Source organism: Corylus avellana, chromosome ca1 (genome assembly GCF_901000735.1).
Source record: "Corylus avellana chromosome ca1, CavTom2PMs-1.0".
NCBI classification, from domain to species: domain Eukaryota; kingdom Viridiplantae; phylum Streptophyta; class Magnoliopsida; order Fagales; family Betulaceae; genus Corylus; species Corylus avellana.
In genome coordinates this window covers 38721751-38737271 of record NC_081541.1, presented here as the reverse complement: position 1 = coordinate 38737271, position 15521 = coordinate 38721751, and the positions used below count along the sequence as shown (strand labels likewise).

Below are 15521 nucleotides of genomic sequence, written 5' to 3'. Positions count from 1 at the left end.
AAATTTTTTTAAAAAATTCTGTTTTTTTTGTTGTTATAAAAAAATATTTTCTAATAACTTTTTAAAATAAAATTTTCTGTTTAAAAAAAAAAAACTAACAATTTTCGTTTAAGAAAATAAAAGATTTCGTTTCTAAAACATTTTTTTTTTTTAAATGTTTCTTTTTGTTTAGAGAAAAAATTGTTTTAAAAAAAATTCGTTTGTAAAAAAAAAAATTAAAAATTTTCGTTTATATATATATATATATATTTTTTTTTAAAAAAAAAAAAATCAAAAATTATTTCTTTATTTATTTTTTTGAATTTATAGGGGTATTTTTGTCTTATTGAAAAATACATAGGGGCATTTTTATATTTTTACTAGCCTTGGGGGGGACATTGACAATGTTTTGGTAGTTTGGGGAGGAAATTGTCACAATTAAAAGTTTGGGGAATACATTGTCAATTGGGTGATAGTTTGAGGAGGGTATGTGGGCTGTACCCTGTGTTTAATTTAGCGAATCACTTCAAAGATGAATGCAATAGCATGATTATGTTGTTAAAGCCCTTACCAAATGCCACCTTTAAACGTTTTAGTCTTAAGAGCCATCTCAATTGAGTAATCACATATTTTCCTGCAAAAACAGCTAATTAATCAGTCTAATATCAACAACTCATGTTCTTATTACATGAACTAATTAAAGGCCTTTATCACCAATTCATTCTCTTCCATGTTTGGATTTCACACAAAAGGGAAAGCTAATGAAAATAAGAACTTCACAAACTTGCTGAAATGATCAATTCACATGTCTAGTAGTTGTTCATTATTAAAATTATTGCAGTTGGAAAAGCATAAGATGAAAATAATTGAGAATTTGTTTTACAAGCATATTGAGAAAAATTAACACAATATTGATTCACAATATTTAAACGTGAACCTATGCTTCACAAGGAATCATATCCAAGAACTAGCTACGTTCTCCTTGATTTATGGTTCATTCCTTGATTTAGGCTGCTTTTGTACATGGCATTTCCTCTTTGAGTACTCTGTAGAAGTTTCAGTTATAAATCAGAACTCTACACACTATTTTGGTAAGTTAACCAAATCAGTGCTTCTCAAATTTTTTCATTGAGTCCTTTCCAAACCAATTAATGATATGCATGCGACAAGTTAATTCTTACCATTCAATTGCCAAATTTGACCCTCCCAAGAAAATGACATCACTCTGTTTTGATTCAAGAAGCCCCTGAATTCTCATGAGAAACCTAAACCATTCAAAGCCAAAGTGCCATGCAACAACTCAATTAACAGCACGATGTAAGGTAAAAATGAGAACAGAAATATAGGATATCCTTCAGAGCTCAATTGCATGCCTTCTCTGAAATCTTCTCGTGGAGTATTTTAGCCTCTAACTAAGATAATCTTAAATGGACTTTTTGATAAAAGAAAATGCCCAAAAATTTCAAATTTCATATTAAGAAGTACATAACAGAAGCAACTTATTAATACAATCATTGCACAAATCCCCCATAATTCTCGTACCCCATTCTGCTTTCATATGCATTTCCCTCTAAAATTCAGAAACTCAAGAGAATAAAAGAAACAATAGCTCAAAAATTATAATGCAAATAAAAAACTAAGCTAATTAACCAAAAATAGGCATTGATATTTAGAATGGAATTATTCAAGAGCCAAATATTTTAATTGAATATTTGTAGATAAAGTGACATGTGGATCTTCAATTATGTAACAAATAATTGAACCAAAATGAATACCAGTGCAGCAAGGCTGTTCTCCGAGTGTTGTTTACAGATTGGATCTTCCGTAAAATATTTGCTCGAGTTCATCAAGTGCTAGTTTTCACTCTGTTAAAACAATGAGAAATAAAGCAGTAAAGCACCAAGAATTCATCACCTCATCAACTCTGTTTCCACAAAACTATGTATCCATAGAAGTGAAGAAATGAAATAAAAATAATAATTTACCAACTATTTCTCCTAAAATGTGAAGAATCACGTATGCAGTGCCCTATATTTTTTTAACAACCTTCCAATCCCCTGTTTCGCCTATGCTTCAATTTGTTATACCGCTTCTGCATCTGAAAATTAACGACCAAGAAATATTGAGAGATAAAAATAAAGAAAACGAAGGTGTAGAAGGTGGGCACTTTAATTTCTATAAAGCATTCAAATAAAATGAAGAGTAATATACCTGAATCAGTCGAAAGTACATGGGTGATCAAATTTTCTTCTTGCTGAGGTGGATACTGTAAGTCTAACTCTGGAATGTGAGCGATCTTGGGCCAATCCTCACCTGTGTGTCTCTTGCATCTTTGCAATAGGATGGGACAATCTACAATTGTTAGCTTCTGCAAAGACGTTAGCCTACGCATTCCTTCGGGGAGTGATGCCAATCTGGAGCATCCACAAATTTCAAGCACTTGAAGTGATTCGCAGTTGTGGATCCACTCTGGTATAGCCGTCAAGCTTTCACAATTTGAAATCTTGAGCTTCTGTAGAGTGGTAGCATGTTGCAGCCCCGAGGGGAGAGACGCCAATTTTGGAAGACTTGAGAAGCAAAGGGAGAGGAGGCCTTGCCATTGCATCCCATCCTCACTGTTGGCTAGCTCAAGATTAGGACAATCCCCAAGATAAAGGTCTTGAAGGGAAATGAGATGTTGTATACCTAGGGAGAGAGACTTTAATCTATGGCAATCAGATATCGTCAAAGACTCAAGAGAAGTGAGATTTTGCAGTGACAAAGTTTCTAGATCGGGAATGAAAGTCAATTTTATATTCTTCAATTTTGAAAGAGGTGTGAATGAAGAGGAGTATGTTGCTGTTGACGTTGGGCTTTGCGGTGCTGCCATATTCATCATCATTGTCTGTTGCAGTGGCTTTGAGCTAGCTTTGTAAAGGAACAACTCTTCTTCAAGATGTGGAAACATTGGCATGGAAGTCAACATAGGGCAATTCCTGGCTTTTAATTCTGAAAGACGAGGAAAAGAAGGGAGTAAACGATGCTCCGTTATTTCAACGGAATTATCACTATCACTAATTACCTCCACAGCAGAATCCCTCCTCCTCCTCCACCCCTTGAGATTAGGGCATTTAGAGAGCCGGATATACTTGAGGGATGGGAAAAATGGTGTTGGTGCCATTGAAGAAGAATAGAACTCATTGCTATCACCGTCGTCTGATATGTACTCAATAGCCTCCAATTCTATAAGAGAAAGCTTCTTGAGGGAAGGCAGTTGACTCAATGGTGGCAGATATTGGCATCTATTACACCTAGTTAATTGAAATATAACAAGATTTTTGAGTAACAAAATCCAACTCGGAAGCTTTGAACCACGATAGCATTTTAAGAATAGATTTTTCAAATTTGGGTGTGGTTGGAAGCCTTTCAATGACGCTTCATCCTCAGCAACATCTGAATCATTGACACGTCCTTTAGCACTCCACCGTATACGCAAAGTATGAAGATGTTGTTTCTTATTTAGACTTGCAGCCTTACATTCTGATGCAACACCTTTCTCATGTCCTAGATTTACAATCTTTAGCTCTCCTCTCAGCTTATTTAATCCCTTTAGTTCTTGTAAACCACTGTTACCACTATGTCTGGAAAGAGAATCCGAATAGACAAAAAATGTGGATAATGTCTGAAGATTAGTTAGTTGCCCCAATCCAAGTGGCATATACGTTAAACCACATCCATCTATCTCAAGATGCCTAAGGTTGACTAATTTTTTAATATCTCTCGGCAATTCTTTTAGTGACAAACAATAGGAGAGTCTTAGTGTTTGCAAATTTTGCAAACTGGTTATAGAATCAGGCAACTTCTCCAGATTTCTGTTTTCAGAAAGATCGAGATATCTTAAATGCTTCAACTTCCTGATAAACCTTAAATTTTGAAACCTATCAAGAGGCTGCTCAAGACTAAAATCATAAAACTTTTTCAAATCCAACACGCGTAAGAACTTGGAACTTGAAAAAGTTGCATCACAATCAATATTATCCTCAAAGTATTGTCCAAAGCAAAGAAATGTTCGCATCCTACTTGCTTTACACAATAATGTTGAAACTCCACGTGAAATATTTATATTGTAAGCAACTGATACATGACGAGTTTTCTCACCAATGTTTCTCTTCTTATCATCTAATGTGGTGATCAACGTTCCTGCCACTGATATGGCAAGATCATGCATGAGGTCATGCATTTTGCATTCAATTACGTTACCAAACTCATCCATCTTAGCTTCCTGAAAGAATGATCTCAAAAGTAAATCCATAAAATATTCATTACCAACATCTTCCATTTTAGCTTCTTGATCATCACATGACTTGACAAACCCTTGCGCTATCCAAAGTTTAATCAGAGTTGATTTTTCAATCTCGTAATCCTTTGGAAACAAACTACAATATGCAAAGCAGTGCTTCAAATGTGAAGGAAGATGATTATAACTTAGCTTCAAAGTTGGTAAGATGCCATTTTCTTTTGGATATATTTTTGAGAGTTCATTATTCTTAAAAGACAACCACTCTGTTTCAGGATTTTTGGAGCCTAGTAAACTTCCGATTGTCCTTATGGCTAGAGGGACACCTAAACACTTTTGTAGGATCTCCCTCCCAAGTGCTACGATGCTCGAATTCTCCAGCTCTTGTCCATTCTTAAATGCCTTCTGCTTAAATAAAGACCATGACGCTTCTTCGTCTAAACCCCTTAAGGAATATGATTCAACTGTCCCAATAATCCTTGCAACGCTTTCCTGGCGGATGGTCCTTGCAACGATTTCATTGCGGGTAGTCACCAATATTCTACTGCCTCTTGTACCACCCATCAGCACTTTTTTCAAGCGACACCATTTTTCATCATCCTCATTCCACACATCATCCAACACGAGAAAGTATTTCTTACCATCGATTTCTTTTTTAAGATAACCTATCAATGTATCCATTTCAACGGTTTCTGGTTTCTTCTTTGTTGCAGATTCTAAGATTTTTTCAACAATATTTTTAACATCAAAGGTATCAGACACACACACCCACATTCTAAGCTCAAAATGCTTTTGGATTTTGTCATCGTTAAAAATGAGTTGAGCGAATGTGGTTTTTCCTAATCCACCAATGCCAACAATCGGAAGGATTGAAACATTCTCTTCAACGTTGGAGTTCATCAGACGGTGTACAACTGCATTCTTATCATCCTCTCGCCCAATAACTTCTTCCGCAAGTACAAAAGAATGAGTGTTATCCCTCACCCTGTTCCCAACTTGTGTCTCTATAGGGCGCACCTCCAAGTTGAATCTCTGCCTCTCGATGTCGATGGCAGCTAACCTCAGTCTCATGCCCTTAATCTTGTGGGCCATTTTATGACGAAAGGCAAACTGGTTTGATTCGGAAAAAAAAATGCGTACCTTTTTGGCCTTCTTATCACGGGTCATTATATCTCTTCGTAGAGCTTCAGTTGAAACCTCATCTAACAAGTCATCAGCATCGTACATGGCATCTTCTAGCCTTTCAAGCCAACGTGTGACAGCACGGTCTCCATCAGCCTGTTTGTCCTCCGCATCCAGAAGCACATCTTTGATTGTTGAAACGGTGTTGGTGAGGCTTTGAAGCTCATCTTTGACACCCCATAGCAGTCCGATCTCTTTGGCAGCCAGTGAGCCCAAAGTCCCAATGATTCGCTCGGCAACAACGGAGAGAAGCAGTTCCGCCATTTCCTGATGGTGAGTGAAAGAATGCTCAAACTCTTGAAGAAGCAGCTGAAGGGTAGAATGAAGAAATGGTTTGACAAGATATCGACAGGGGAGGTAAAACCAGAAATAAGATATGTTAAACAGTTTTTTTTTTTTTTTTTTTTTTTATGCCGTAGATGAGATAGGCCACATATTACGCATAATTAATTGATTTTTATTAGGCCTATAACGATAAGAACAATTTTGGACCGTCGTTTAAACTATTGGAAAGGCAAATCCATGATATTTTATTATTTTCGTTGAGAGGGGTGCGAGATCTCCACTATCTCTGCCAGATTTGATGCAAACAAATAACAGCTATGAAAACAAATAACAAATTTAATTCCACCGTCCAATCCTCGATTGTTAATCCTGGGAAACCTTGTTAATCATATTACAAGTGGTGCATACCTTCCACCGTCCTATCCTCCGTTGTTAACATCCACAAGGAACAAACTGCAGCAGGCCTAGAAAGCCCCTTGCAGTTCCAAGATAGAATTTTCATGATAGCTTGGGTGACATTTCATTGTCCCCTGAATCAGAGAATGTGCTGTGGGAAGGTAGAGCAACAGATGAGACCTGCTTGCCCTTGCGAGCTGCTTTGAAGAAATGGCAAGTTGATTGGTTAAGAGGGGGGCTAGGCAGAGTGGAGATGGAGTCATACTAGTATGAGGTGTCCATATCATCAGAATCCAATAGAGTAGGGTGAGAGGATCCTGGGCCTTAATACTAATTGCTTTTCTTTTTTTTTCTAAAAAAATCCCAACGTGAAACATTTTCACAGTTTTAGTTTTTATTTCACATTATTCACTTTTTATATCACATTATTTACTTTTTACTATTATTTTTAAAAAAATTACTACAAAACAAAACTTTTTCATTTTTTTATACCACTTTTTCACTTTTTTGTACTAAAAATTTTGACTCTTTTGTTTTTTTTTTTTTTTTGTTCCACATCAATTCACTTTAACTACGGTGTCTATGGAAAAAAAGGTTTAACAAACATACCCTTGGTTTTGGTATAGGAAGAAAAAGTATTTCATCATTCGGTTATTAATAACGTACAGTAGGTGTTATATTGGGATAGCCAAAATAACAAAAGAGTTATTTTTATTAGCTTTAATTATAACAAAAATTACTAAAAAAAACACAAAATTTTTTTTTCATCCGCCTAAGTTACTTTGGCTTAAAAATTGGCTAGTTACTGCGTACTGTGACTAGCAAATTTGTTGAGCAATTTAGCTCAACAATATTAAATTAATTTAATAAAAAAAATCAATTTGATTCTTTATCTTTTTCGAAAATAGTTAAAAAATATTTGTAATGAAATAGTGAGAGTAGAATAACTAAAATGCTGAGTGTAGCTAGTGGTATTTTTGTGATAACTGCAGGTCTCTCGAGTCTTGGGTAAAAAGTAAGTCACGTAATCTAATCGGGTATTAGAAGCATAAAATATAAGGTATAGAATTAGAAAGCTAGAAATATTTTACCATCACTTCCAATTACTGGTTGAATAACTTTGTTGCCTCTACCAACAGCTAGCAAGGATACCAGCCTGTAGGAAATGAACAAATTTATATCAGACACAATAGCAATAACGGATTGGAGGCTCGAGCAAGTCAACCTAAATTCGACATGCTAGCCCGTTTTGCCAATCTTTACCACTGATCATGGTCTTTTTGATGGCAAAGTTGGAGGTACAATCTTTTCTGTCCCACAAATTTATATGACAGATAAATAAGAGACAACAAATGAGATAGATATAACAATAAATTAATGCATCTACAAGAGTAAAGATAATAGATTAGATTAAGTACATGAACATGTATATGAATAAATAGTATATATATATATCAAAATCCAAACTTGAATTCTTCTCCTTGCATGTGTTTATCCTCCAAAGTTTCTTCTATACATAATTTGTGTAGTACTACACTTCTGGGTTATCGCAAAAACATAAAGTAGCAAATGGGCATGTGATATATATGCTACATTTTAATGTATGGTTATCTGCACATATTTTATGCAATAAAAGCTTTGCTTCCAACTCTGGACGTTTACAAAACAGTGGGCTTACAAAATCCTTTAGCTAGCCCATCCAACCAACTCTCTGGGGGAAATGACTAGCTAGATGATCTTTGAGTCAGAATTCGAATAATTTTTACCACGTTGACAAGCATCACATACTGAGTTTCTTTCATGGCAGACTGCTTTACGGCCTTGCTTTAAGCCCTTTGTAACCGAGATTTCACAGAATAAGAACTTGAGTTACTCAAGGCTAGTTTTTTTTTTTTTTTTTTTTTTGAGTTGTTATTTTTGTTAGAATATATGGAAAATATATAATATTTTTCGTATATTCCATAATTATGCTCATATCAAATATTTTCTATTTATGGGTTGATTGTAATCATATATTGAGATTGTAATCAAATCAAGGGGATTTGATTACCAAACTTGTATTTAGACATTACCCTATAAATAGGGACATTTATATTGTAGACAAATCAAGTTAATGAGCACAATGTAGGAGTATTCCGTGTGGTAGACGTAGGTGTCTAACACCGAACCACCCGTAAGTTCTTTGTGTTTATTTTCTATATTGCTTCCGCTTATATTCTCTCATATTTATTATTTCAACATGGTATCAGAGCTATTGGCTTATGCTAGTCTATCTAATGGTCCTGTGAATTATATATTTTTTCTTCAATTTATTGTCTATTTCCAAAAAAAAAAAAAAAAACAGATTTGCAGCACACACGGCTGCTTCCCATGTCTACACACACCATTCAGGAACGGGACGGGCACAATGACTAGGTCTCTCTTGCGTGCGCTTCTACCCCAACACGCTCCAGCCCACCATCATCATTCACCGGCCAGTCACTGTGTTGAGTGGCTTGCCGATCTTGTTCCTCCAGCTTCCGTCTTCGGGCAAATCTAGCCACCGCAACCAGCCACTCCGGGAGCAGCCCTAGCCTTTTCAATGGTTTCGTTCCATCTCTCTCCACAATAGACCATAGTCATCCTCTTCGGCGTCAACTTCTCCACCGTCTTCGTCTCCCTCAGATTTCATCTCCGTTCATGTGCCTTCTCCGGTTGTCAAAGCCCACCACCGGCGCGAGCAGCGTTTCCGTATGCCTCCGACTTCAAACAGCGTGTTCTGGCGTCCTACGAGACTGATGTACGTGGTAGGAGGCTAGGAGATGCGTTTGCTGGAAATTTGGGTAAGAAATTCAAGGAGTATGTTTGGTTACAGGTGTGAGTTATCTTACTTGAGTGCAAAGCTATTCCTATTCTAGTATAGGAATATGATATCTTAGTTTAGTTGTTATACCTGGAGTTGTTTGGTTACGGGAATAAGGTGATCCTTATCCCAACTTATATAGTACGAAAAAAAAAAAAAAAAAATGCTGCATGTGGCGTGGAGTGAGGAAAGAGAAAAGAAAGAAAAGAAAAGGGAGAAAAGAGATGGCGTCAGCCAACAGGAAGAAGAAATAGTCCAAGTGGACCACATCACGCGCCCCACGCGCCGGTCAGATTCGGTATGCCGATTTCAGAACCGCCCAAGTGGGCTCATTTTCTTTCTATTTTTGGCCCAAGTCGGCCCTTTTTGTTTTTGGCTCATAGTCAGCCCTGGCCCGTTGTCGGCCCTTTTTTAAGTTTGGCTCATTGTCAGCCTTGGCCCGTTGTCGGCCCCTTTCGAAGTTTGGCTCGTTGTCAGCCATGGCCCGTTGTCAGCCCATTTTGAAGTTTGACTCCTTGTTAGTCCTAGCCCGTTGTCGGCCCATTTTGAAGTTTGGCCTGTTGTCAGGCCTTTAGAATCTGCATTCACCAACCACCTACCGCCGTCTCTGGCCGCCCGCTAGCCTCTATCTCCTCCGGCAGTCGCCACCATCTACGGCTTGTTCTCGGCCTCTGCCATCGCCATCATCATTATTTTGGATCTAAAACTCAAGGTTCAAGAATATTCCACCTTGAGTTTGAGGGGGGATGTTAGAGTATATGGAAAATATATAATATTTTCCATAATTATGCTGATATCAAATATTCTCTATTTATGGGTTGATTGTAATCATATATTGAGATTGTAATCAAATCAAGGAGATTTGTTTACCAAACTTGTATTTAGACATTATCCTATAAATAGGGACCTTTGTATTGTAGACAAATCAAGTTAATGAGCACAATGTAGCCCTTAGGGGTATTTCTAGTGATGGATGTAGGTGTCTAACACCGAATCACCCGTAAGTTTTTTGTGCTCATTCTCTCTCTTGCTTCCGCTATTATTCCCACATTATCATTATTTTAACATGGTATCAAAGCTATTTAATAATTTTTATTTTATTAAGTGTATTTTCGAAATTGGAAAGCACGAGTAATGTAACATGTTGTAAGTGCATTTGTGAATGTAGAGTCTCACATTAAGAAAATATAAAAGAAAAAAGTAATTAATATACCTAAGTGAACCTTAGCCCATTAGCTTAAGCTTTTGGGCGAGAGCTATGTTCAACTATGTATATTAATGTACTCTGAGTAAAAACTTTATAACTACTTTATCTCCTAACAAGTGGTATTAAAGCCATGGTTAGTTTCCTAGGATGGGTGTACGGAAACACTCTTTGAAATGTAAAGAGACTCACAAGTGAGGGAGAGTTTGGTCAATGTGAAGAAACTCACAACTCACAAGTGAGGGGGAGTGATTGTGGTATTTTTGTGACCAAAAACATCAATTATAAAAATAATCACTCGCAATAGGACGAATCTTTGTAGGATACGGCTATAGAGAGGGTGTCGAACCTCAAGAACTGCAAGGGTTTTATTATCAAAATTCGAAAGATTAAAATTAACTTAATTAAAAAGAGAATTAATTTGATTTTCTTTAAAAGTAAAGTGCATGACAATAAAAGAGATTTAAAATAAGAGAGAGAGAGTGTAGGGTATTGATTTCACCTCTATCCGTACAACAATGGCTAATCATAATTAATCTCATAAATTCATTCTATGCATGTTATAAATAAACAAGAAATTACCTTATTAAAAAATAAGTATAATCTATCTTTGGTTGGCACAGATCGTTCACCTAACCACTAAGATGCGATACTACCCATCTTCCCTAGATATAAATTATCAAATTCTTTAACAAGATACATAAAATCAATGAATAAGTGTAACCCATCTTCGGTTGGCACGGACTGTCAACCTAAATTACACTAAACTAAGGTGTAGTACAACCCATCTTCCCTAGGCATGGCCTATCAAATCCTATTGATCATATATCAATTAAACCCATTGTATAACCATCATCCTTATAATCACAGAAAACAATAATGATTTGATTTCAATAAAAGTAAAATACTTTCTAAGACAAGATAAGAATTTCACAAATATTGATTTTGGAATTTAAGAACAATTTCATTTAATAATTAAGAACATAATCAAAAGGTAGCAATTCTTATAATTATGCAATCAACATGCATAAATTAAAAATCCGAAATTAAATACAATCAAACCATTATGCTTGGATAGGGTTACATCAACACCCCACGAAGGGGTTTAGCCATTCATGATCTTCTAAGCTCCAAAGACAATTTTTTGATTTCTAGCACTAGGAAGTGGTGTGTTCTTTTTCTCAATGCTTGGAGGCCTATTTATAGGGCTTAGGAGAGTCATACAAGCCCTAGTAATCCTAGAAATTTCGGAGATTTAAGTCCAAGTCCAATTAGAATAAAGAAAACCTAAGTCTAAATCGGAATAGGATTCACCCAAAATTGCATTCCTATCTTTCGGGGCGATTTTGGCATTGCGGTGCTCCGAATTAGGAAAATACTATTTCACAATGATTTGTAGAAATTTTAGTTATATTTCCAATACCGCTAGAATCACCTCAATCGGATATTTTAGCTGAAAGTTATGGCCAAAATACCGAGACATATGCATAATCCAAATTTGAATCCAATCCGATTTTAACTCCAATTTGAGAAATTTCAAATTAATCATTTTCTTTATTTGATTAAACTTAACCACAACATATAGGTCTTCTGTTATGATTGGCTAAGCGTAATCATCTCAAAATGTGCTTTTAAGCCCAAAATCAATGGAATTAATTGCCTCTTTATTTATAACTTGAAAACACAAAAACAAAACAAAATCAAACAAATAACAACGCTAAGGAATTAACATATGCAAATTAAGGGGCTTGAATGTGTAATATTTGGCACTTATCACACCCCCAAACTTACATATTGCTAGTCCCTTAGCAATACAAAACAGAAAATAAACTGAAAAACAAAAAGATAAGTCCATCTTTCGTGGGATGTACGATTGCATTTAGTGTATGCAACAAGCCTTTTAAACCCCTAGGCATTCCCTAGAGGACGAGTGAAGTCTCGTGAGGGTTTTCCAGAAATGTTACCCACAAACATCATGCAAGAGTTCATGTTATTTAAAACTTAAGGTATTACTCAAAACCATGATTTTTCATTCATTAGCAAACTTAAAAAGATAAACTCCATCTTCACAATGAATTGGAATTTTAAAATTTAATTACTTACAAAAGACATGATAAGTTATCACAAGTTCAAAACAATGTAAGGTGAACTAACACATAAATATGAAGCTTTCAAGTATTTCCAATGTGCAATGTCTCATATCTTAAAGTTCACTGAAATCTCTATTAGAAAGAACAACAATGGCATATTTGTCTCTTTTTTTTTTTTTTTATCAGGTTATGCAATGTTTGGTTCCCTTAAGCTTTCTAATTGACCCATGTAACGAGTGTTAAGTCAATGACTTCCAAACCAAATGGTTTTAGGGCTTTAGGTGTAGACACCCCTAGGACTTACTAACTCGAGTCAAAAAGGGTACGAAACGAAACTAACCATGACATCAATCAAATCAAAAAATTTCACCTTTTGACGTGAACACTCAATGCTTTGAGGCAAGAGGCCCAATTACTTAGTGAAAAGCTTATCAATGATTTCTTTTTTCTTTTTTTTATCACATATGTATATGCCAAAGTATCAATCTAATAAATAATCCAGTTTCACCCAAGACATAGAAACACACACATTAGACTTCATATCATACCACACAAATGATGTGCTAATGTGCTTGTATAAGATTAGATCAAACATGTGAATTTTCAACTGTCCTAAGCAAGTAACCAAACTGAAAAACTCAATTATCAGATCATGTGTTTAAAATTTTAAGCTGACCAATGAAATCAAATCACAATTTTTAAGATCAACCAAAATTTTAAGACAAACATGAAAATGCATATATTTTTTTCTTTTTGATTTTTCACAAATAAAAATAAAATAAAACTAGGACAAAGTGTGTGTAAAGTGTCCCCCATACCTCCAAACTTAAACTACACATTGTCCCCAATGTGTGTATAATATGGAAAGAATTTACCCGGGAGATGGACGAACTGTTTGAAATACCATGGCTCATTGCACACCCCCAAACTTGAATTGAAGCACACTTGTCCCTGCAAAACAAAGTGATACTCCAACCAAATACCAATCAAGTGCACACATTGTTGTAAAAATATAATCAAGGAAGGAAACAACAATGGATAAAGTAAACCTGGATGGAGATCATGTACCCTGGTGGAATGAGGAGTCGAGCGCACAGGGTCTGCGCTCGATCTTATGAAACTGACTCATCTAGTCAAAATATATGGAATCTGCTAAGTCAACGGAATCCACATCCTTGATTCATACAGTATTCTCTGACCCTTAAGTTTAAATTTGAAGCACCAATCTTTTCTTCTCTTGGACCAAAGAGAATAAATTTTACCCACAAATGGGTAATTCCAAATGTCAGCATATCGAGGTAAATCATTCTGAGTATTCCCAAACAATTTCTCATCCGAAAAGGAATCATGAATTGGAATAAAATGGGGAAAATACTTGGGGAGTTTTTCTACCTTGATGGTCTCTTTTTGCTTGTCTAACAGCCCTAACAGACTATCCTCCTGGCCTTTTGGTAAGTCATAAGAAAAAATGACCGGGATAGTGTCATCTGTCCCTAAAAATGAAGATTTCAGATTACCTGGAACAGGGGCTTGGGGCTCATATGGCATCTTGGAAATAGGAGATGATGGTGAAGAAGCCTTAGTGCTCGCTTCCTTGCTTTTTTCTCGATGTAGATCCTGTGGGACCTCAATTTGCTCCTCCTTCCTTTCTTCCATGTGGTTTTCGACCACCTCTCCACTCCTCAATGTAGTGATAACTTGCTCATGACAAGAAGTACTTTCTTCCTCCATGTAGTGTCCATTAGGATTGGCCATCGGCTGACTTTGAAACTCTTCTTCTTCCATCCTATTGAGGTGGTTGATGATTTGTTCAACATGAGCTTCCATCTTGGTGTCTATCTTGGCGAAGAATTGAGGGGTATAAAGTTTCTGTTGCGACTCCATAATCTGATTAGCTTCCTTCATTTTGCTAATAGCTTTCAACACTTTATTTTGAAAGTCAGCATCTGAGAGAGGAGGTGACTCCTCTTGGTATTGTTGTTGTGGAGGCCAATAGATGGGTGATGGCTCCTCTTCGTGAGCTTCTATCTTGGCAATGGATTGAGAGTTCACCATCTCCTAAACAACCTGACTCACCTCGCTCACAAGTTTCGACATCTTTTCTAAAAAAATTTCCTGAGAAGCGGACATTTTTTCTTGACAGTCAGAACCCATCGAAGGAGGTGGTTCGGTTTGGTATTTCTGCATTGGAGTTGCTTGATATTGAGAGGAATATGATTGATCATTGAACTGCGGATCGGCTTGATGGTGCAATTCATGAAATCATGAAGCATAATTTCCAAGAGCTTGAACATGCCACGAGAGATTAGACTGGTTGCTCCAAACCGGGTTATAGGGATCAGAATAAAGATCATTCCCCGGTCTAAAGAACGGTCTGTTCATATGCTCATAAGAATAATTAAAAAATTGTCCTGCTATAGGACAATCTCTAATATGTTGATAAGGACTATAGCAATATGAACATGGTCCATGGGGTGTTGGAATGCCTCCTCACATGAACTAAACTAATAGAATTAACATAAAATAACAACAAAAAAATAAAAATAAAAACTCACAAACGGCCCTTAGGTGCGCTGAAAATTTGGATGCCGACTACTACTAATGCGCTCGATCACACGGTAGGGTACGCTCGAGTGTACTGCCGTCGATGGGTGCGAGCGTAGGCGTGGAAGGATCGAGAGTAGAAAGTGGAGTGCGTACGTGGGTTCGATCGCACGCGGGCTGCGCTCAATCGCAGTCACAAAGATGGGCAGCTACAGACTTGTTTGAGAATTCTAAAAAATAAATAAATAAAAATAAAAATAAAACACAAAAAAAAAAAAAAAAAAAAAAAAAATTAAAGTTAGCAACGGAAAACGGGAAAATAGATTATTAAGCTAAAATTAATCCTTAAAATTTGACAATAAAAACGTTAAGCAGTCCCCGACAACGGCGCCAAAAATTGATGTGGTATTTTTGTGACCAAAAATATCAATTATAAAAATAACCACTCACAATAGGACGAATCTTTGTAGAATACGGCTATAGAGAGGGTGTCGAACCTCAAGGACTGTAAGGGTTTTACTATCAAAATTCGAAAGATTAAAATTAACTTAATTAAAAAGAGAATTGATTTGATTTTTTTTTAAAAGTAAAGTGTATGAAAATAAAAGAGATTTAAAATAAGAGAGAGAGTGTAGGGTATTGACTTCACATCTATCCGCACAACAATGGCTAATCATTATTAATCCCATAAATTCATTCTATGCATGTTATAAATAAACAATA

At 36.1% G+C, this 15521-nt stretch overlaps 1 protein-coding gene and 1 long non-coding RNA gene across 2 annotated transcripts; both read right to left on the bottom strand.

Moving 5' to 3' along the window:
• Window positions 1-620: 620 nt before the first annotated feature.
• Window positions 621-2454, bottom strand: LOC132178524 (uncharacterized). Its single transcript, XR_009439832.1, has 5 exons — window positions 2191-2454; window positions 1965-2077; window positions 1755-1844; window positions 1161-1244; window positions 621-1025 (listed from the first exon to the last, which is right to left on the bottom strand). It is a non-coding gene; the product is annotated as an uncharacterized LOC132178524 (long non-coding RNA).
• Window positions 2455-2460: 6 nt separating this feature from the next.
• LOC132171767 (putative disease resistance protein RGA3) lies at window positions 2461-5701 on the bottom strand. The gene is made up of 2 exons (XM_059583168.1): window positions 2665-5701; window positions 2461-2594 (listed from the first exon to the last, which is right to left on the bottom strand). Exons 1-2 carry the CDS (start codon window positions 5699-5701, stop codon window positions 2461-2463), a joined length of 3171 nt encoding a protein of 1056 aa, XP_059439151.1.
• Between the last annotated feature and the right edge of the window lie 9820 nt (window positions 5702-15521).